The sequence below is a fragment of the Convolutriloba macropyga genome, chromosome 4 (assembly GCF_964194025.1).
Source record: "Convolutriloba macropyga chromosome 4, txConMacr16.3, whole genome shotgun sequence".
In the NCBI taxonomy this organism is placed as follows: domain Eukaryota; kingdom Metazoa; phylum Xenacoelomorpha; order Acoela; family Convolutidae; genus Convolutriloba; species Convolutriloba macropyga.
The window spans coordinates 60,741,207-60,765,416 of record NC_134471.1 but is presented as its reverse complement, the minus strand read 5'-3'; the positions used below and the strand labels follow the sequence as shown (position 1 = coordinate 60,765,416).

The 24,210-nt window shown below is 33.3% G+C and overlaps 1 protein-coding gene across 2 annotated transcripts in view; it reads right to left on the bottom strand.

Annotated features, from left to right (window-relative positions):
- Window positions 1-24,210, bottom strand: part of LOC142337800 (uncharacterized) — a 118,629-nt gene that overhangs the window by 65,613 nt on the left and 28,806 nt on the right. Inside the window, exons 8-15 of one of the 2 annotated variants that reach the window (XM_075387321.1) lie at window positions 23,147-23,308; window positions 20,176-20,311; window positions 19,774-19,958; window positions 19,068-19,216; window positions 14,256-14,360; window positions 6,142-6,306; window positions 3,731-3,931; window positions 664-702 (exon numbers count right to left, since the gene is read on the bottom strand). In XM_075387321.1, coding sequence (XP_075243436.1) covers window positions 664-702; window positions 3,731-3,931; window positions 6,142-6,306; window positions 14,256-14,360; window positions 19,068-19,216; window positions 19,774-19,958; window positions 20,176-20,311; window positions 23,147-23,308 — 1,142 coding nt within the window. The remainder of the gene's footprint in view (window positions 1-663; window positions 703-3,730; window positions 3,932-6,141; window positions 6,307-14,255; window positions 14,361-19,067; window positions 19,217-19,773; window positions 19,959-20,175; window positions 20,312-23,146; window positions 23,309-24,210) is intronic. The other variant, XM_075387322.1, reaches the window with a different exon arrangement.

Sequence of the window (24,210 nt, the reverse complement as noted above, 5' to 3'; positions counted from 1 at the left end):
AAAACTATATTAATATAACTTTCGCGATCCTCGGGTTTTTTTCTAGCTAAAATATTCTGACACTCAATCCATAAAAATAACAGACTATTCAGATAATCCAAAACAAACCATGCCATTTCAAAAGTGTAAAGAGAGCTTAGAGATTTCACAACCCTATATTTTTATGATAAAAACCCAGTGAACGAAACTTGATACACCTTGATAAGCAATACCAGGACCCCGACATCTCTTGCAAAACATGATACATCTTGGCACGAAACTCAAGAACCAAGATCTTTTGGTAAAACTTGATAAGGCACAGGTACAATTTTTTGACAGCTCTTCAAACAAAATATCATCTTCGGTACGCTGTTTATCCAGGTATCAAGTTTTGGTTCATTTGAAGGAAATGAATAGCTTGAGATCAAACAAAATCGAACAACGTAAGAAATGAATAAATTATTAAACGGCAAAACCTTCAGCCGCTAAATGGGATCATATAATGATCTTATTTATATGTGAGAAATAGCGAGAAAAATTGATCAAAACCCTACACAAACGGTGACGATCATTTTTGTTCATGCAAGATATTTTTGACAAATTTGTCCATGGTATGGTCATTAGAAGCGCTGGGAATTCAAACAGATTGTACACAAAAGCTACAACATAAGGCTACAAACTTACGATTGCTGGCTGGAGAACTTTCTTGACCAATTTGGCCGCCTGTCACATCAAAGAAACATTGATTACATAGAGTCAGATTACAGACTAACTCCAGACATTGCAGAATAGTTATCTTGTAAGATTCGTACTACGTCGCACACTATCTTGTAAGTTTTTGCATCCTCTGTACAAATCTCCTGCAACCTTTTAAGGTTTTCCAAAATCATATCAGATCGTACAAGATTCGTACTACGAATGCATAGAATCTTACAATACAGTGTACGAGTTAGAACAAGTCTTACAAATAAAACTATTCTGCGATGTCTGGAGTTAACTTTCACAGCTAGCCAGAAGTTTGAGCAGAGCTGAAACGGGTGATTTCATCTTGTAGGAACTTGCTTGTAATATCGACAAGGAGGTTCGGTAATGCGCGTTCGCACATAAAGTTCCGACCCCGCTGATCTACATTTTCCACTTAATTGTCTACCAAATGAGGAAGAGATAACAAAAATTAATATATCAACAAATCGTTCTACAAACTACTAAGCGAATACAACAACCTACCTAAGAGGGCCAATGAGACCTGTGACTACCATAATATGACTACCAGAACAAAAGCCGATAAAATCAAATAATTACAAATATTAACTACGACCAAAACTTGTCCATTTTTTTAAAACCATTAATAACCAAATCAAAAAGGCATCAGATAAAACTTATGCTGCAAAAGATTAATCTGTACATTATAAGAACAAAATACGGGACTTGTCCTCAATAACTTGGTAACAAGTCGAAATGAGTAAAAGTCAAAGTTTAATAAAACGTTGCTTTTTTGAAAACGTTGCTTTTTTGCTTTTTAATGTCAAAACGATTAGAAAAATTATGCATCAAATGAAATCATTGAAAGATTCTTTTAAACCTCCATAGAGATTTGTCATTGTCCAGGATATGTCAAACAACTAAAAAAAGAACAAAAACTACAGGCAAAGAAAAAAAATTGCACGAAAAAATGTGCACGAAAAACTTAAATGAAAACGATGTCCCAGCCAAGAATTCATTAAGCTGTTAGCTAAAATTAAAAAAAAATTGGATCAATTTTTTCAAGTGACCAGAGGACCACCCATAATTTTGATGCTGTGAAAAGAAAACGAAAACCTACAAAAATGAGCGAATGTCAAAAAATCACGAATATTTTATAAAAACTGGTTGCACCTAGAACAAAGACCCGTTGAGGACAATAAAACCACTATAAGGAGCAAATTTTAGTTCAATAGACAAGTGATATGACTTGCTTGAAGAGATGCTAAGCTGCAAGTTAACAGAAGAGACATTTGCAAATCTCCGAAATCTTTTGTTTTTTTTTTAAAAAAACAAAAGATTTCAAAAGTCAGAGCCAACATAAAGTTTCTACTAAAGGAGTAGACAGTTTATCTTGCAACTTCTTCGAAAATTAGTTGCGCATGTTATTATTGAGACTAAATCATAAGATTATAAAACAACACTTATTATAAGCTAAACGAAAAAAAATTGCAAACCACTTTACGAAACCAGTGTTGAAGCCATTAAATTTGTTAACTATTAACCTTCATTAACTTTCATTTTTTGTTGTTCTTTTCGTCAACTTGTAACTTATTCTCATCATTGAGAGGTCCCATCCAAATCGTTGCTTTTCATATATTAACAAATCTACTGTTATTATGCCGTCACTGATGTTTTGTTTGTTGGACAGACAATATGCGTTTTCATAAAGTTTTGTGAGTGGTGTATTTGTTTCTTTTTCTCTCCTTTTAGCACATTCGGGTAATAACAGATCCCATTGATTTTCAAATGTGGCCCAAATGAACTTACTTGTTTTTTCAGTATGTTTATTAGTATTTTTTAGTATTATCAGCTGAATTAGTATAAATAAAAACTGAAATAAAAATACATATTATTCAGATAATAGCTAATGATTTTAATTGTTAGTAAAATAATCGCAAATTGTTTGTATTTTTGAGTTCTCCTGTGTCTTTAGTCCTTCCCCATGGCGTATTCTAACCAAAAACAGGTCCCATTGGTTTCACAATGACTTTTTTTAAAATTTATTGGGAATTTTTTTGTTATAAGCGGATGGTTTTTAAGACTTTTGAAATTAATTGGTTTTAAAAAATATTGACTGATTTTTGAATTTCGCCTCATTATTTTTTCTCTTTGTCTACTTTTTACCTAGTCTCATTATGGAAAATTTCCATCAGCTGTATAGTTAGGAAAAATAAATTTGTATAGTTAAGCTTTTATCTGATTGCATTTTGACGTTGTTACTAGGTGCTTTTAATTTTAGATAATGAGATAATGAGCTTTGCTTTGAAATTTTTGTTTTTGCTAATTTTGTGTTTTGTTTTTTTTTTCTCGTAGTCTTTTTCATGGCAGATGTCATGAGTATTGTAATGAGGCATGGCATTATGTAATTCAATTAGTAGTTAGGTTTTGTAACAAGTTTTTAAACTCAACAATATATTTTTGTTAACTCTTCATTTGGTTGACAATTAAGTCAAAAATGTAGATGAGCTCGGGTCGGAACATCATGTGCGAACGCACATTAACGAGCCTCCTTGTCCAATTAGAGACAATTGGGATTATATGGCTGGTTAAATTCATAGTAATCCAATTGGAAGGATGTATTTTCAAATCGCTATATGTTGATAGAGTGACGCATAAAAACTTTTTTTCCTCGACTATAATAGTCTATGATAGGACCATGACTCGACCCATTAAAAGAGTGAGCTCGACCGTTTTCGTCTATGAAGAGACCGTATAGGGACCCGCAAAAAATTATTTTGTGTATACTGTAGGCATGTGCTCGACCGTGTTATTTGGGTCAATATAGTCCACCTTGACTTTTTGGGTCATAAAGTCTAGATCTCGACTAGGGTCGTTACGCTACACAAGATATTGACCACTCTAACCAATGATTTACTATTTTTCTGGATATTCAGCAGTTTTTACAGGCACCGTGTTGCCATTTTCAACTCAAAAATCTGTACAAAAGAGCCATGTGTTCAGTATTTGATCAATAGCATCTCATAAATGGTATGAATTGGAGACCAACCTCGTCTTCACTGCTCTCCCCCTCATCCCCACTCTCCCCTGCCCCTGTTCCCGTTCCTCCTGCTCCCCCTCCTGCTCCATGAGAAGTGGAGGGCACTTTTAGAATGTTTCTGGCCATGTATTTGATCTCTATGCCCCCACTGTACCTGACAGTGATGACTGCCTCGTTCCCACTCCCGTGCACTTTGTCAACCATGCCTGCCTAGAACATATTCAAACCAGGAAGAACTTATACAATAGTAACAAAATCACTTAAATAATGGTTCACCAAAACTACCATTTGTGATTTTTTCTTTTTCAAATCTTACCTATTATAGAACCTTGAAAATAAAAGATCAGTTTAACCGGAATTAATGTGCGGGATTTTGTTAATATTAGGCTTAAAGTATGTACCGTATCATCAATGTATTAAAACGAAGTCTTTGAAGGAATTGAAACCATTAATAACGAATCTTAAAAGGAAGTCTAACGTGCTTAATCTACAAGTTGCTAAGTGTTTTTTTGGTGTCCGATCGATTTCATATCCGATCGATTATTGGATCATGTACATAGAACTAGTGCACAGTATTGTTGCACAGTTTGGCGTGTACTGCTGATTTCTTGGCCACAGAAATTGCGTGCGTCTATAACTCTAGCTATATTGCCATCACACGGACAAGTAGGCTGCGATTCGAAAGAGAATCTTTATAGCAATGATATTTAACGATTTTGATACCTCTTTTAAAACTGCTACGAGATTAATCAGATCTATTCTGTCTCGCTTCCCCGTATCCGCTTAGTACGTACGTGCCCTTTTTCTACACAGTAGCATGCTATATAGTAAAATAAGTGAACGGATAAATGCTATTAATTTAGCGCAAAACTTAGACAAAACAGTTCAATTAACTGAAGGTAAAAGTGATTCCCATCCCAGTTCAATTTTTGCATTTAAGAATGATGTTGTCTAAACAAATTCATCGAGTAAATATCTTGGTATTTTTATTGATACAAGGCTCTGCTTTCAGAGCCATATAACAAAAATTATCGAACAGTTATCCAGGCCTGGTGGAATTACATTTTACCCCAAGAAAACAAATTCTATGATATTATCCTAGCAATATAAATCCTGTTTTACAGCATGGCGTACTCATTTACTGGTGCTGCAGCTATAGCTCACTTCAACTTTTGTTCCTGCTTCAAAAAATCTCAACTTCATCTACTACCGAAAACAAATAGACTGTAATGAAGATATAATCGTTGATAATTAAATTGTCATTGTGTATGATCTACACATTTATGAACTGCTAAAATTCGTCTTAAAATCTATCAACAGTTCCCATTCAAATGAGCGTCTAATTAGTATATTTTCTTTAAAAAATTGCTTCAACACGCTTTTCTAGTTTAAATTTACTGAAAAAGCCATCTTTCAAAACAAATTGAACGCTTATCTATTCAATATCGATCCACTATTTTGTATAAAAATTTGTATAAAAAGGTTGAAATAATGCCTGACTTGATTGGTTGCTGACATATGGAAGGACATAAATGTTATCAAAAATTCGAAGCTACTTTTCTAGTTAATAATTTTGAGTTAGTAAGGAATGTGTTTAGTGTTTGAGTTGCAGGTAATTGTTTTTGTTTTTTTTTCTAATTACTCCGAGCCTTGCTGCTTGTACTCAATCATATGGTCCATGGACAGTGGGCTTCAGTAGTTGAATCTAAAGGCTCATTCCACCGTCAATAGAGGCAAGGTCACTAGGGGAGTAAGTAGGGGCTGAATCGTAAAAATTTGCCAGCCTAGTGTTTAAGTTCCGATTTTTTAAAGCTTTTGAAATTGAAAAACTTAATTTTTGAGACAAAATTAGTGCACCTAGGACACCATAATTTTTTCTGACAACATCTAGCAACCCATGATCGAGGACAGAAAGCATTGTTTTCTACTTTCTCATTTCATTTATGCAGTCTTTATATTTAAGTTTATCATGACTTCATTTCAAATTTTTATTTTATTAAATTAATTTTATTGTTTTGTCGTTCAAAAACCCTGGGCAGATCATTGTAGACCATCTGGTTTTGCTATATGTACTCTTCATGTTACAATTTTCGTACTGCCAGTCCTTCTTATCTATCTAATTTGTGTTAAACTCTAAAAAATCTAAACTCTAAAATGTTCACTTATACATAAAGAAATTAATTCTTTCTTTCTTACTAATATAACAACACTTAATTTGTAAGGTGGCCATATATACTCAGAGAGGGGGGTTGATTTTTCACTTGATCAGATTACTCACTTGATCTTCCACTTGATTATCCACTTGATCAGACTGGCCATATCTTAACCGTTTAAGTTATCGGAACACAGTTTACGACGAAGCCTTTTCTTTAAACCTTTCGACCGACAACGAATCAGTAACTATTTGTGTACGGACTAACCGACATGTGCTTCTCTTTCAAGTGGTGCAGTCCCTCCATGTGGTAATTGTCAGGCAATTGAGACTTCATCTCGTCATACTTGAGAGCACACACCACTTTGTCGCCTCTCTTGAACTCCTCCACCCACTCAATCAGACTGCGAGGGTTCATTATCAACTCTATCACCTGGACACATCAACACTAAATATGAGCATCTTTTACATTGATCAAACATGTCGCTGTAGCCAAGAAATGCTTATTTAGGAATATCTTGCAAGACCTACGTATAGTATCCACTAAAACATCTGGATAAACTTAGAACGAACGGGTGAAACGTTTGCCCGCGGTAAAATATTTTTGGATTTTGGGTCATGTTAGTCCTAAAGAAGCCCTGGAAACTAAATCTTTTGATAACAGCTAAGCTACCATCGTCCCTGTTCCCTATTATGTGGCGCAATTAACCATTTCTCTGAAAAATATTTATATATTTCATCATGTTCCCAAAATTGTACATTTGCTTTTCAATTTTCCCCTCGAGAGGGAAAAGTTGATAAATCTTGTTAAATTTATAATATATTAAAATATCAAGAAAATATTTAAAAACTTCATGTATAAAGATTTTTTACCTCGGAAACGGTGATAACCAATTTTTTTATTCTGAGCATACTGAATTCCAAATTTATGTAGACTTGATAGGAAAAACGATTAATAGTTGGTGAGAGGAAAAAAACGAGAAAAGCGAAAATTTTTACAGATTTCAAAAATGTAGTTCTCTAGTTTTCTCACACGGAAATTGTTAATCAGTTTTTGAAAAGTGACCACATCAGATCCTAACACAGGCTTACAAACGGAAATTGCTACTTTAAAAAATATTATCTATATAATAAATGCACTTCTTTCAAAAAAACCATAGATTGTTTAAAATTTTCCAAAGACAGAAAAAATTTCATGCGTTTTAATTTTTTCTTGTTTTTAATTGATTGAATAAAAATAAAAAAACTTTTGTTGACTGTAAAGATTTTCTCAGAAAAAAACATGCATAAGGGCAATTACTCAGATGATCAAACTTGACGTTTCTGAGAAACAATTCATCCTACTGCATATAGTGGTCAGAGATAAAGATAGTTTGCACTGAAACTGTTTTCTCAGAAAAAGAGAGTTCATACTCTGATTACTTAATGAAAATAAAACAATGTTTTCTGCTCTTTTCTATTATCTACGACTTTTAACCTCAAAAACGGTGATAACCAAAATTTGTGCTTCGAGCATAATGAAGTCTATTTTTATGCAGGCGTGATACGAAAAACGATCAATATTTAGCGAGACAAAACAAACAAAAAACAAAATCTGTTGCTCGGATTTCAAAATTGTAGCTCTATTATTTTACACAGCGACTGTCAGAGCAAATTTGAACATTGAACGCATCAGATATTAAAATTACTCAGCCTGGAGCTAAATGTGCTACTTTGAAATTTTTATCCATAATAAATGCAGTTTTTTTTCTCAACAAAACATAGATTTTTAGAACTTTTCTGAGAGAAATTTTAAAATTTTTAATTTTTTCTTGCTTTAAATTGATCACGTAAATATGAAAGTGTTTGCACATTGAGAATCCTCTCTCAGAACAATGAATGCATAGATGCAATTTCTCAGAAAATTATTCGACATTTCTGAGAAACACATCATGCTCATGTATAATGTGCGCAGTGATAAAGATAAGTCTTACTGAAAAAGTTTTCTCAGAAAAAAGAGACGAAGTATTCACGAGAACGATTCTTGCTTTGATTATTTCTTGAGAAAAAACGTAAAACTTATACTTTTCCGAATATTTTTGTTTCCCCTGGTCGAGAAATCTCACTGACATCACACTATGAGCAATACCTTGTTACTAGCGCTTTATTGTCAAAAAATGCCGTACAGCAAAAATTACAAAAAAGGTTACTAAAAAGTAAATACAAATCTGTTGAACCATTTTTATTTTAAAATTTGTTGACTTTTTTTCCGTATCAATTTATATTTAAAGCCATTTTTCAAGCGGATAACTCCAAAATACGGAATAACACCAATAATAAAGCTTGAATCACATTTCATTTCTTTGTCAAACTCAAAAGCAGCAACTGAAATCCACTGTCATCCAGAATTATCTAGCAAAAACCATATTTTTACATTAGCAAAAACACTAATCCCTGAATCATTGGCCAATCAAAATATACGTTTAAGGACTTTCATTTACCCGAAACGCTATTTGTAAAACAAAAAACAGTAGTAGAGGCAATAACGTAAGCGGGAATCAAACATCGGCTTTAGCATCCACCGGTTTCATGTAAATGAAAACAAAATGCGTAACTTCAGAAAACTTCAGAATTTTTTTGCCAATCAACCTAGCAACTGAAACCATATAGCCTTGAATCAATTAATGAAAAGAAAGTAATGCGGGCAACCCACAAGTTCAAAAACTATCTGAAAACAATTTTTGTCAAAACATAATTTAGTTAAAAAACGTCAATTTCAAACCGTCAAATAATAAAAACATTTTAGCATTAATAAATTGTATTATCTGATACAAATTAATATACTCCTCACTAGAATAACGGATAAAAATCGGCGAAAATGGCGATTGTTAAGGAAAATGAAGTACAGAGAGGAAAAATCAATCATTTCAGATCTGCCTGTGAAATATGGAGCGTTGTCTTCTATTGCTCCATCTTTGGGAGTGAACATGAAGTATTTAACAAGCAAATATTATGCAACTGTACTTCAACTCAGTCCCCTCATATTACGGGTTTTTATCAATATTCAAAATCAAAATCGATTCTCAAGCCAAAAGGAAGTATAATAGAATGCTACGATACAGAGAACCAATTTCAAAAAAGTCTTGGGTTGCAAAAACGAGTGCAATCGTGTCCTGAAGAAAACAACATTACGCCGCAGAGGTATACCCAAATCGTCACGGGCAAAATTGCCTGATCTGCGTATCTTTTGCTCATTTTGCCTATGTTAATACGTTGAAAATGCAAAAATATTGCGAAAAAAAAGATAACTTAGCAAAAACAGGAAAAATTGAAGGGAATTGCTTAACCCGTGTTCACAAAAGTGTCCAAAATTTAACCACGAAATTAGGATACAAGCAGTGCATCCTATTTTTCGCGCGCTACGTATCGCGAATCCCTTCGATTTATGCATCTCTTTTTCGAACGCAAGGTAACTCTATTTCGCACAGAATATTTCTAGTTTTCGCATTGAAAGAATATAGAATCCGCAATTAAGCCTAATTTAATGAGCGTTTATTAATTGATGAAAATTAAGAAATGAAAGTTGGTTTACTGGTTAATAATATACCAAATTGGGCTCAAATTTATCAATGTTTTTATTTGATGTGAGTTGTAGGTCGGGAAATTTATTTGGCGTCACCCAAGGCCTTTTTTAGGGAATTTTCGAAAAAATTGACAAGAAAATGTCTGAAAAATACCTGTTTCTTTTCAGGGTGATGGGGAAAGAAAATAGCATCAGCTGATATTCTTAATCGTCGCCCCACTATTTCTGCATGGTTTTTCAGGCTTTTGTTTGTATTCAAGAATCATTGTTTTGAGATAATTTTATTAATGTTTCAACAATAAATTAATTTCTGAAAAATCCTTCAGTTTCCAACTTTCCTTTTATGCTCTATGGTTCATTTGGCTATTTCATCAAACAAGCCTAGCATTTAGTTAAATTTTTCTATCTATAAAATGAAGGTTTGCCCTGTACCAACTTATTAATTCCTCTTATTTGTCCATAACAAGATCAGATTGGACAGAGGGAAACTTCGGTAAAAAATTACATGTGAATTGATTACTGTTTTTTTCTTGTTAAATTTAATTTAATGAGTGATTTGCATTCGAATTTACAGGTTTACAGGGGTCTAATAATTTTTGAATAAACATTTTTTTAAGGGTGTCAACATTTTTCTATAGGTGTCTGTTAATTTTTTTGCGTCTATTTACAGGTTACAGGTGTCCAATAATTTAAAAGATTCCGCCCAGGTGGTGTATCTGCTACCATGGTACTGGAAAGAAAAAGGGTGCATATCACATATGAAAGGACTTCCAGTAAAAAAACAACAAAAACCAAAGTTCTGAACAAATATATTTTGTCGCGTCACTAATTCTATCTTTAAATCACTTTAAAAGCTTCAAATCACTTTCGCAAGCTCAATTAATAAAGCTTTAAATTACTTTTGCATGCTCAAAAATAGATACCTATTATTGCGAAAAATAGATACCTAAAACGATCGGGAACGAGCTACAAGACTTGTCACCTATTTTACAAATTTAACGTATCTCAATTTCTCAAAAATGGCGTAACCCCTTTTGCAAAAAAAATAAGATACAAAGCTTGTCTCCTAATTTCGTTCATTGTATTTATTTTTCGCGCGATTTTTACTCAGGCGGAAAGTTTGGGGTATGCCTCTGCGTCGTAATGAAAAAAAGTCACGAATACAATCAAACAAAGCATCAATTTCGTTGCACTCGGAAACTACTATCAATTTACTGGATTTTTCCCACAAATTTAAGAGAGGCTTAAAAAGGAAATAAGTTTGTTCGTGGAATGATAAACGGTTCTAATACAGTACAACAAATTACAACTTATAATCCAGAATACGACATGACGATTAAGGGTAAATTTCATAAAAAATATTACAAAAAACGTGAATCCATACAACTGGCTATATGTACTTCGTATAGAACCAAACATTCCAGAATCTTCTGCTTCCTATTTTAAAATCGAATGGCGACAACTGAACGAAATCAAAATTAGCCCAAGTTCTCAAAATAGACATTGGAATAAAAAAGGTTTACTTTCCAACTAGTAACACACAAAGAACTCTACATTGCCATTGATTCTTTGGATAATGCTGAAGCGGTTGCTCCTGGCAACTCTAAGCATGCAACATCAAAACTGCAAAACTAACAAAAGGCACTAATTTGTTGAACACTTTAATCAATCAACGTAAGAAAAGATCTATAGAACATAGGCCGAAAAAAAAAACAAAAATCATAGGCCGATTTCCGCAATTCCATTTTGTGCAATAAAAAAGTTGACAGACTCAACAAAGCTCTCGATGAGACATAATTTGGTTTTCAAGAACGTAAAATGAAATATACCCGGCAGATTGCCGGACAATAGCCGCCGTTGATTCCAATAAGCGTGATTGGCATTGAAAAAATAGAAGATATTGAAAAAAAAGATTTTTGTACAAAAACATTTTTTAAGTCCGATTTATTTAGATGGCATTTCGTAGTTGAACATACTTCTGTTTCTTAGAGAGAGGCTACAAGGGCTACTATCAATACCAATACGCATTAGAGATGGTAACTAAGACTTATAGGAACGACATTCAAATAGCGGGCATCTAAAATTGGGCTTTATGGGTTTATCCCGTTTCTATTTCTGACTTCAATTTTTTATACTGACTCTGTTCATTTTGAATTGCTTTGCTGAGCAACTGATGTTCAAAATCACTTTTATAGCAGAATGAGAGAAGAGAGAAACTAGCCTAGTGAAGTCAAAAGATATCCCGCAAAATGTTGAAAAAGCGGAAAAATGAGGTAAAGCGAAACATTTTTTATTCGACGAAGCAAAAAAACATAGCAGGACAGGTCCTGAAATACAATTCAAAAAATTGAATCAAAAACTTAGAAGCACTCTACCTGACGTGAACAAAGCTAGCGAAAACAGAAACAAAATCATCTCCAAATTCTGAGAAATTAAAACAATAAAAAAACTGAACAAAAATATACTCATTGCTAAAACTCTAGAAGCTTTTACCCCTAAGGCAAAATTTGATCTCTTTATTTATACCTATTTCAAAAATACGTTCAAGAACAATTTTTGTTTCTGAAATCGGTCCAGTATTATATCTGCAATAACTGAAAGAAATTCATTGGCCGTTGAAGATCGATTAACTCGAAAATGACCGAAAAATTAAAAGAAAGAAATCAATTGCAAATTTTAATGAAATGTTACGGAAAATCGTGATATTGAAATCTTCAGAATTGTTTCTGTGTATCTGGAGGCTATTAGACGCCATCCCGTAACCCAATTCCAAGCCTTCAAAAATTCATGGGATCAGAGACCGATAGGCAAAAATTTTTAGAAAAAATTTCAAATTTCAAAAAATAGAAATTCTTTCAAATAAAATGTAGAAAACCATTCACTTGCCCCCTAGCAACTATTTAATAACATACTGTCAAACCTTGGATGATGTTAGCTGGCTACTGAGGTGAGAAAAACAGACCAAAAGACAAATGTTTTGGAAAACTTAAAAAATTGCCAATTTTATCAAGAAATTTCTATCATTCGAAAGGTTAAATTGTTGAAAACAAATCCATTGGAACTAAGAACCATGCAGTAATTGATCAGACCGTGGAATAGGTTTTTTGGTACTTGAGAATGGACAAATACGAAAAACTGACAAAAACTTTAGAAAACCTTGAAAAAAATTGCAAATTTTATCAAAAATGTGCCGAAAAATTGAGACATTAAAATGTTGAAAACCAATCCGTTGTTACAAGAAACTATGCACTGCCCTATTATCAAACCTCAAAGAAGATTCCTTGCCCCCTGATGCTGGAAAAACTCATAAATGACAAAAATTTTTAAAATACTTGAAAAAAATTGCAAAATTATTATCATTTTGCGTGTTTGTGTTTGTAGTACCAAAACCTATAGCTCATACAAAACACTCAAAAAATCACAAAAAAATATGAAAAATTGCACCATTTTGAGCACAAAAAACTCCTAAAAACGCCCTTTTAACCTTCAATTAAGGCCATCCCAGCAGCTGCACCACTCTAAGCACTTGAAGGACTACTAAAGCCCACTTTAGGCCTCTAATGAAACTTAATGCCCGCTGGGCTTTACCTGTTTATCCCGTTTTGAAAGATCAAAGTCATTGAAAAATGTGTGAACACATCTTAAAAAAAAACACAGCGCCCCAATACAATTCAAATTCTTTGAATTGTAAAAAAATAAAAAATAGGAGCGCTATAATAGCCGGCTGAGAAGATGAGGGCGGCTATTAATAATTCTCAGATGCTGTTTTATGACGTAAACTTTGTAAAAAGATCACAACGGACATGAGAAGTAAGTCGCTATGTTAATTGATCGTTCAAATACGCTCAATTTTATTAGCTCTTATTTAATATTCAATATTAAGCTGAAAACCTATGCATTCTCCGAGAAAGCAGTAAAGGTTTCGAAATCTTATCTAGCTGATAGAAATAAGAGTGCTTGTATGAATGAAATATACTCCGATTGGTAAACAATTAACAATGGTATTCCTCGTGGAAGTTATAGGACCCTTTGTGTTACTGTTATATATCAATAAATTCAACGAAAAAGGACAAGGAAACTCTGACATAATTCAACTTGCGGATGATAAAGGTTTCCGTTGTTTTAAAAAGAACATCGACCACGCAGAAAAACGTTACTGGAAATATTAGAAAATGAATGTTATTGAAAACAAAGAATCAACGATAAATGCGAAGAATTGGATTCATTCATTTTCTTACAGAAAAAAAGCAATAAAAAACGGATACAATTCCGAAGGGATAAAGCTTTACATTTTCTTTAAAATTTAAAGAATAGTTAAAACAGCATCTAATAAAACATATGGAAATATTTTCAATAGAAATTAATTTGAAGGCTTTCAAGTTTATCCTTACATATGATAGCCGAACGTTGAGTTTTGAATTCAAAAATCAATAAATAATATTTGTAAAATGATAATTCTTAATTTACGTATTGAAGAAATTATTCGAAAATTTTTATTCGAAAAGATCTACAGAACACAGACTGAAATAAACGAAAATTAAAACTGAGCAGATAATAATTTCTTTACTGAAAAAAAGAAAAAGGATTGTAGAATTGATCTTACTATTTCAATATTAACATTTTCGCCCAATTGGTTCCAAGTATTTTGAAATTTTACCAGGTAGATTCCGCGACCCAGATTTGGGCCAAACAGAATGCGTTCACCATACTAACATTGGGTTGCTAAGGACCAGCCCAGCCTGTTGTCTGAGTCCGTCTAGCCCATACCTGTCTGGGAATGCAAAATACGTCATGGGATGACTGATTTCTACATTGCTTACCTTTCCGGTGTCTGCGAACTTCACACTGACGTCATTCTTGCGCCCAGTGCTGGCATTGTTGATCACTCGGAACACTGAACCCACTTTACCCTTGGCCTCTTTGATCTAAAAAACAAAAATTAGCGTTCTTCCGCAAATAGTACATCAATAGTAGAACTAACACCTTCCCGCAAAACTGCTTTAATAAACTTGATATCTTGGATTTCTGAATAAATTAATTTATGATCAATAGTTAATTTTCTTGAGCAAAATGAAGGTTTTGCGGCGTAATAAGACACAATGTTACATCTACTATGTTATTGGAGTCAAACATAAAATATATGGGATAGTTTTTTATTATGAGGACTTATTTTAAGTGAACGCTGGCTACAGATTTAAAACATCCGAGATGTGTAAAGCTAGTTCAACTGACTTAGCAAGAATTCTGGAAAAGTGATAGATTAAGTAACGTTGGAAGAGTTGCTCTAAAACGACGGGCTGTGGGGGAGGGAAAGTTGATAGTAACAAGCTTATGCTTAGGGAGGTTGGTCTCACTAAGGTTGGGAAACGGAAAAAGTTGTGATAACTTCTCAAACACACGACTAGTAAACAAAGCACTAAAATATTCACTGCCACCTAACACCCTTTATCTTGTTCCCCTTTATTTCAAAGATAAGTAAAATTGGTCAGACTAAAAATTGACCGACAATAAATTAAACAAGTCGGCAGATTGCCAGAATAGTTGCGAAAAAATAGACCTGCGTGCCATATAATAATAATAATAATAAATTGGTTACTGGTGTCTTTACAGAATAAATAGAACACTTACACAGTTGATTAATACATATAAAAAAGAGCACCAGAAAGATCACCATAAGACCATAAGGTCCGTTTTCAGGCGTCTCATAGTCGGAAGAGAAAGTTCATGTTATTTATTTTAAAAGTTATTTAGTGGAAATCAAAATTAAAGTGATAGCGAGAAAAAAAGGAAGGTTAGTATTAAAATGATTTCAAATTGGTCATAAATTTTGATGAATAAAGTTTCTATTTTAAGCCATAAATTAACCTAGTGAGTTGTTCATTCAGTAAAAAATAGTTTTCTAGCTTTCCGTGAGCAAAATCATTTAACTGTGCACCGCTCAAATTTTTCACTTTTGTTACAAAATTAGACTAGAGTTTGAGAAAAACGTTTAAGAGTTTTCGGATTTTAGTTGACAGACTGTTTTCGGTAAAAGATGAATTAAGGGGGACAGCTTTAACTCGTTTTTCGCATGAGCACAGTTTTGACAGTCCATCTTGTGTAATGAAGTGATTTATGTCCATGATGCAACTTTCACGTCTTATGCATTTTGTCATCAATTTGAAAACTTCGTACAGATGAAGCTCCTGGGCCGAAAAAACTTGATGAGAGAAACTGAGTCAAACTTTCGAAAAAAAAAGATTAGTCTTAGTATTCTATTAATTTTTGCATCGATTTTCTGCATCGTAGCTTTACTGGCAGTCCCAGAGACTAGAATCCCGTATTGAATCACTGGTTTAACATAAGTGTTGAAAATCTTGATCAATTGGCTGCGATTTAAAATTTTTCTCAATTTATAGAAAAGTCCGCAAAATTGTACCAATTTCTCTTCTACGCGTTTCGAGTGTTCTCTAAAACATTTTTTTGTCAATCGTTATGTCCCAGTAACTTAAAGAATTTAGATTTTCAAGGCGCTTTCCGTTCATTGTAAAGACATCATTTCGGTCATGCTTAGTCTTAAAGGTTATGATTTCACTTTTATCCGTGTTCAGTGTAAGTTTATTCATTTTTAGCCAGTTTTCTGTTTGAGATAAGATCTGCTGATGTTGCCGACAAACATTTGCTTTATTTGATTTTGTGTAAACAGCAGTATCATCAGCATAGAAAATGAAGTTCGAGCATGCGCTGTTGGTTTTCAAATCATTTATGTAAATAATGAAAAGAAGTGGGCCTAATATAGACCCTTGTGGTACCTCGTATTTGACTTCTGTCATTTGCGACTTCCTTTGTCCAGACTGTACAAATTGTTTCCTACTTTTCAAATAAGAATCCAAAATATTATATACAGGACCCCTTAGTCTATACATTTTACACTTTTGAAGCAGAATTTTTCTGTCAATAGTGTCGATAGCTTTACGTAAATCTAAAAATGTGCAATAAATGTGCTCCGTATAAGAATGTTTTGATGATCGTATCAACTCAACCAAAGTGCTAACTGCGTCAACAGTTCCTCTTTTTTCCCTAAAACCGAATTGTTTGCTATTTAAAATTTCAAAGTCTTTAAAATAGTTAGAAATACGATATAGAATAATTTTTTCTAAAATTTTACCAAGAGATGGTAAGAGAGATGTTGGGCGGAAGTTATTGGGTTCACTTTTTTCACCATCTTTATGTAGCGGCATTACTGATGCTATTTTCAATGAGTCCGGAAAAATGCCTTCCTGAAAACATGCGTTAATCAGTTTGGATAGGTAGCGCGCGATTGTAGCTGCTACAGATTTTATAAAGATGTAGTTAAGATCCATATAGTCTTCGCAGTATTTTGACTTAGACTCCTGGACAACTCTGAGCACTTCTGTTTTGCTCATTGGTAACAAAAATATAGATTGAACTTGTTGATTTTTTAATGAACACTCACTCACTTTGTCAAAACTTTTTATTCAAATTTTCACCAATTGTTGCAAAGAAGTGATTGAAATAGTTTACTTCCTTTTGATTAAGATTTTGTACTTTTTCTCGCTCATTTCCACTAAGATTTCTTAATAATTGAAAAAATGTTCTGTTTGATTTTGCTGCATGCTTTTCTATTATTTTATGATAAAATTGTTTCATTTTTACTTTCACCATACGTTTGACTTTTTTACGTTGTTCTTGGTACTTTTCTTTGGCCTCAGTTGTTTTTGATTTCATACTTTCTCTGAACATCCAATTCTTTTTTGCAGTTTCTCTTTTCAATTGGTTATCAACCCAGCTGTGATGGTTTTTATTTTTTACAACTTGCTTGGGAAGATATCTGTCCAAAATTGATTTCAGTAAAATTTGAAGCTCTTCAAACTAGTTATCAATTGTCTTGTATTTCTCACAACTTTCCAGTTTTGATATTTTATGACTCAGAACAAAATTTATTTTTTTCAATAAGGGAGATATCTTTAAGTTTTTGCCAGTTTCTTGAAGTGATGTATTCAAGTTTGTTTTCCATCTGTGTTCCGGCCTGAAAACCAAGAAAAACAGAATAATGATCAGATATACATGTTTTTTCAACTTTTAACTCTGCTGTAAAATTGCAAAAAAGATGTCTAAGTTTGATTTTGAGCATTCGGTTTCTCGCGTGATTGAATTTTCATCAATTATTTTCATACAACATCCTTTCATAATTTCCTTCAAAGTCTCTCGTTTCTGATTGTCTTCAAACAATTGATATTAAAGTCACCACAGACGATATTATAAGATTGCGGTTCTATTATTCAACTGTCAATATAACTTTCAATTTTTGTAAGGGTTTCCGTGTTAACTGAATTTGGAGGCATATACATGCATAATAATAGAGATAGAAACAGAAACAGATCTAAATTGAAAAAAAAAATCGACGCCTCTCAAAAAAAGCCAGGTAAAAACATGCAGCGATAAATTAATAAAGCATGTTAACATTCATTTCGCAGAAGCCTTTTATTAGGGATCTTTACTGCAGTTCCTTTTATGAGTTCTTTTGACCATAAACTAATTCAATTTAAACGTAAGTTTCAAAGTGCAAAAGTCATTTTATTGAGTGAGGTAAGTCATGTATGATCAAAATGTAATCACGCAAATGAACTTAAAGCCTTTGCTAAAGAGAGAAAGATAAATGACGTCACGCTCGCAAACGCCGTTAGTGAGAGGAAGAAGTCATTCAGAAAACTTGACTTCTTCAGCTTTGCTGTGTGAACAAAGTTAAAACAAAAAAGAGCGTCAGACGACGAAAAAAAATTCTAGCAGGACAAATCCTCCGTACAATTCCAAGAATTTTCATTGACTAAACAAAAAACTAGAGCTAAAACGGACTATGAGTGAATTGGGAAAACCATTTCTAAAAAATCAGATCAAAAAAATGAAAAAAGAGAAAATCAATGTAAAAATGCCGCATGTTAACAAAAAACAACTAGCGAAAAATGAAAATTTGGTTCAAACAAAAACCTCGGCCTAGAATGAACTATGACTGGATGGGGAAAACCATTTAGAAAAAAATCCGATCCACTAAATCGGAAAAAACAGTAAAAATCAAAGTGAAATTGCCGCATGTAAACAAAAAACCACTATCGAGAAAGCGAATTTTTGTTCAAACACCGTTTTCTCACTCTACTTTAAAATTAGAGCAAAAACATTTCACGCCCCAAAACCATTCGCTGTCTCGCTCCAATTCCTGTTTCGGCGTGACCAAAATCACTACTCCAATTCAAAAATCATGAAAATGTGTGAACAGATTTTTAAAAAAAGACAGCGCCCCAATACAATTCAAATTCTTTGAATTGTAAAAAACCAAGAGCACCGCAATATAGCTCCGCTCAGCTTACAGCTTCGCAGCTATAAAAAAGACAAAAATAACTAATTAATTGCCACCCTGCCACAATCCATATTCCCTTTCCTGTTCTACTATTACTACTACAGTATCCATCATTACTATTACCTTACCCAGTTTGAGGTCCCAGAACAGAACTATCTCTAATAAGACAGTTACTTCGATCGCACTAAATCAGAAATCAACAAAAATTAATAAGTACCATCAAACTCAAAAACATCCCCCCTCCCCCCTATGAACCAAATTGAAATAGCTCCCCTACCTGATCGAGCCACTCTCCATGGTGTTGTTGATTAACCCTAACACGAGCCATGTCCTCTATCATTTTGACCTTATCACCCACTTTGAAGAACTGCGTCGGCTTCTCCTTGAAGAGCAGATTGCAACTTAGTGACACTGGTTCTTGCACACCTGAAACGATTAAAACTTGAATATTTAGTAATACTTGAATACTTAGTAATAAAACCTGAATTAATAGTAATATCAATGATTTTACTGGTTATCTTGATGAACTAAGCCGATGAATAACATAAGGAACAGAAATTTTCAGTCAACAATGAAATTTTGTGTAAAAGATAACACGAAAATTGGCATAACAATCATTATCTTGGATTTTACCAAAGCGTCTGAAATGTATATTTGGTTGTTTTCATCAATGAAGTCATATTTGATCACTGTAACTTGTTAGATGTACTTGTCAAAAGAGAACTTTCTTGTCTGTCAGGTCAATTGATTTTAAGAAAAAGCTTCGCATTGAAGTCCCATGGTTTTTTTATAATTGAAGGCGACTCCTTCTTAATACGTTAACATAAAATAAAATTCTTATCAGTTTCAGCTGTTTTTTATTTTTTTTCATGCTACATATCATAACTAATCAGAATTACAGCATGCTTTAACTGAACCGGATAAAATTTCATCAAAGCCTCATCAAAGTTTCAATTCAAATTTGCTGTAGAAAATTTTCTAACCTTCAAATTTGACGCTAACTGCCCCATTTAGCAAAATCTTCTGAACAAATCCGGACTGATCACTGATTTGAGAATGGATGTCTTGAAATGGAAGGGAGTCTACTTTCTGGAGTGAATCAAACAGATCTTTGTTAGGATACACCTTCACTTCGTCTCCCATCGTCAACTGTTTGTCAACTTCAACTCTACATAAAATAACAAGAGGCTCTTTCCAATTGTAGTCCAGAAATTGGTTAACTCGATTTTTTAGGTAAATTATCAGATATCTTCATGTTTTAATTAAGTGGGTTGTTGTTGGTTGATATTCCATGAACCGGTGTTGCTATTATTATAATTCAGGAGCTTGATCAACTGATATATTGACCGGCATTTGTAAATGTTGAAAAAGAGTAGTTCTCTTACCTCGTAATTTCACTTCTTGATACCAGTTTGTCTTCACATGAAGTGGATTTTGGAAGTGTGACCTTGAATTGCCCATTTGCAGTTTCGCTAACAATTATGTACTGATCTGATGAAGACTCCTTGTCTGATGATGTCACTGAAAAGCACCATTGTGAAAGGACTAGAAGAGATCAGCTTAACAGGAAACTCGGAACTTTTCCTTTCCCCGTGAGCAAAACAAACTTTCATTAACTTTCAAGTTTTCATTAGACTGTGAGAATAAACTGGTTATTGTTTTGACACTAAAAAGGTTTTTGTAGCCAGAAAAAAAGTCACGCGTCAATGCCTTTTTTTGCTTTTTTGACGTCTAATGGACGGTTCGTACTCCTTAAATTCAAGTTTATGGCAAAATATGGGTCAATTTGCTCCAAATTTTAAACTCTTTTTCAGAATTTTTTGCGAAAATTTTCTATTATTTTGCCCCCGCTGGTTCAAAACTGCAGATCATGTTTTTTTTTGGATTTAGGTCAAAATTATACGGCTAACATTGCCAAGTATCTTTTCTTCTGATTTTGTAGGAAAAAATGCTCACAATCCTTGAATAATTGAGAGGAGCGTTATCTTGTTGGGAAAAATAGGGTTGAAAAAATTTTTTTCCTTGTAAATTCCTAAAATTTATAAGAAACGTAAGGCGCTTAAAATAATTGAGCATCTAATTTTCATTTGAGCATTTAATTGTGTTGTGTCTAAAGCATAACTGATCGCTTTTCCGAACTCGAATTTTCTTCAATGATAGCTTTTTATTGTTCCGACCCCACTTGTGGGGGGAGGAACTATATACTCAAATGGGTTTTTTTTTGTTCAGACAATTTTGGCCGATCGATATACTCATCGTAAAAAAATATGAGTGGTATCACTAAAAAGCTCATCCAGCGTAGAGTTCGGAATTAAAAAGATTTTTTTTTGAATATTAATGAACAAATAATTCGTTTTCAAGGAATCACTCATGTTTTTTATGGCTCCAACTATGAGTTTTGGTAATTTTTATTTAAACTTTGATTTTCCTTTTGAGATTTTAGTAAAATTTTGTAGTCCTACCGCATAGACTCGTCAACTACAGTGCACTAGGCTTCCTGAAGGGTAGTAAGTGAACCTATGTAGTAATTTGAGTGACAGCTAATGGATAATTTCAAGAACAAAATTTCGAATTTTTTTAACATTAACAGATGTTAAACTTGTTTATATGAACTGTAAGTCAGTCTCATTAATGACAGGGCCCACTTCCTTTTTACTGCAACCAACATTAATCTGTTTAGTGGTTTCGTCTTCTAACTATTGTCTTTATTACTTCGATGTTACGACTTTTCATAATTTTTTTTTCAATTTTCGGTTATTTGTTTCATAATTTTGGTTCTCATTAAAATCTTATCACATAATCCTATTATTAATAGTTCACATTGGCTTAGCAAAGACGTTCAATGGATCATAGATAAGTGTTTGAGAGCAAAACGTATGGCTTTAATGGCTTCGACACTGTCTTCTTGCAATTTTCTAGTGACCTTTTTCTGGCTTTTTCCTGTATTTGTTGCCGTTCTCATAGTCGTACGATTTATTGCGATGACTTATTGATGATTTAAGAGTGACACAAATTATTGCTTACACGTCGAGGCATAATTTATCTTAACTTAAAATTTATTGACTTCCGTTGAAAGCTATTGAAATTTATGGCTTTGATATCACGGCTTTTCTCAAAAGTTTCGTGGTTTTTAAATATTCGTTCATATTTGTTATTTGTTTTGAAGTCAAAATGTTACAAAAAAATCCATTATTGTTGAAAAATTAAATGAATATGAAAAAGTTTCTACTGAATACTTCATTTTTTATCGGCTGCGACACATTTCTCTCTCATTTTTTTCCAATCTGCTGTTTTTGCCTGTTTTTTATTCTTTGTTGTCGTAAAATGCAGAGAGCTTTCATATACTTCTAACTGAGGGTCGAAAGAAAGATATTACTCAATGCAGTAAATGTTTAGCAAATAGCCTTAAAGTTTATATTATTTCTTTTCAAACGTTTTTTTTTAACTTTTTATATTTTGTTACATTTGTCATCTTGCATCTATTTCTCATCATCAACAGACCCCATCCACTACTTTGTAATTCAAGTATTAGCATGTCTATTGACATTACGTTGTAACTGATGTTTTGTTTGTTGGACAGTATACGTTTTAATAAAAGTTTTTTTAGTGGTCAATATTTGTTTTCCTTTTCTCTTCTTTGAGCAAATTTGATGAGCGCGGGTCGGAACATCATGTGCGAACGCACATTAACGAGCCTCCTTGTTTTTATTAGAACTCAAACACATCCGTCGCTGGAGATGCGCGCTCTAGTATCATGTGTAAAAAAACAAACATTCCTGCTCAAATTAGTACGCAGTTTTGATTATAAACGCTTACTTTTTGTCCTCAAACTGATTTACTGACCTTTCTAGAGGCCTTTTTCCGACAAACTCGAATTTTTTTTTGATTTTGTCCAACTGTACTTCTAGAAGTTGAACAGTAGCAGGAGAAATAGTTAGTTTTTGGTAAGTCTCATGACTTCCAATGAACCGAATTTTTGGATCTTTAAAAACATCTTTACCAGCTTCTTCTGACTTTCTTTGAAGAGAAAAAATGAAGAGGGTTTATTTGTACAAGCAATAAGCGAGAAAAAGAAAGGAAAATCTTATTTATAAAAAAAACTATAAAACCCAAAAACAGAAAAAAACTCAATATAAAATACTCAGAGCAATATATTAGTGTCATAACGCGGGAAATAGTTTGTTGAGATCAGATTAAATACATCACGGAGCTGCGGTTGTCATGCAAAATTGGAAGCGCAGTTCATATACTAAAGTACGATGAAAGAATGCTATCGGGGCTCGGAAGATTAAACAACTGAAGAATACATAGATTCAAACAGGAATATCATAAGTAGAAGAAAGAACAAGAAATTACGTTTGACTGTGTCTCCAACAACCAAACACTCGTCCTCCTTTTGGGCCGCTTTCTGCAACCCCTTCCTAGATACCTTCCACAGGGTTCTGCCACTGGTTTTGTCTCCATCATCGCCCGAAGCCGAGTCGGAACTCACGATCAGCAGAGCTCTTGATGAGAAACCTGAACAAAGTACAGACTGATGTGGTTAATGGCTGATTATCTTTTTCACTCAAAAATCGAAAAACATCATAATTATTGTTTCTATATCTTCCATAATTTTTTACTGTGTGCTAACCTATAAGCGCTAATCTACTTTCTGACTGTCTCTAGGGCATTGGTGTGAACATTAATGGCAATGATAATTACGCAATGATATAGTACTAATCATCATTGTATTCTTTTTTGAAAAAAATTCAAAGAATCATTAGCACCAGAGCTTGTTTTTTTTTAAAAAAAAATTAAAATATTACAACTTAAACTCCCTAGCTCACAGGCAACTCTGCAATGAACAAACAAAAAACATATGTAGGATAAGTAAAAAAAGATAACAAGTGAAATGTAATACAAATTTTTATCAATTTATATGTGATTAAGAATTGGTAGCAGATAGTAACATTAGTTCCTTCTCTCTGTGAACGGTAGAATGAGGATCTAACTTCATTGTTTCAACATGTTCAAACAAAATGTATGTACCAGCATGTGCTTTTTTCTCTTCGGAAAATACTATACTTAACTTAAGACGGTTTCGGAATAAAACTCCACAGAAAAACACTTAATTTTAGATAGGAAACAAGATGGTTCAGTAATGTACATTCGCAAATAATGTTCCAACCCCGCATATCAAAAATTTGACAAATTGTCTACCAAATTAGGAAGAGATTGAGACTTTCAAAAACTCTCACATACTGATCAACAATAATTGGCCTATGGATAAAAAATAATTGGCCTATGGATAAAAAATTGGCCTATGGATAAACTCAAATCACTTAGAAAAGAAATTAATGGCACTATAGGGCTGATGGGACCTGCCATTATTGAGACTACGAGACAAGACAAACAAAGAAAAATAACAGCAAACATAT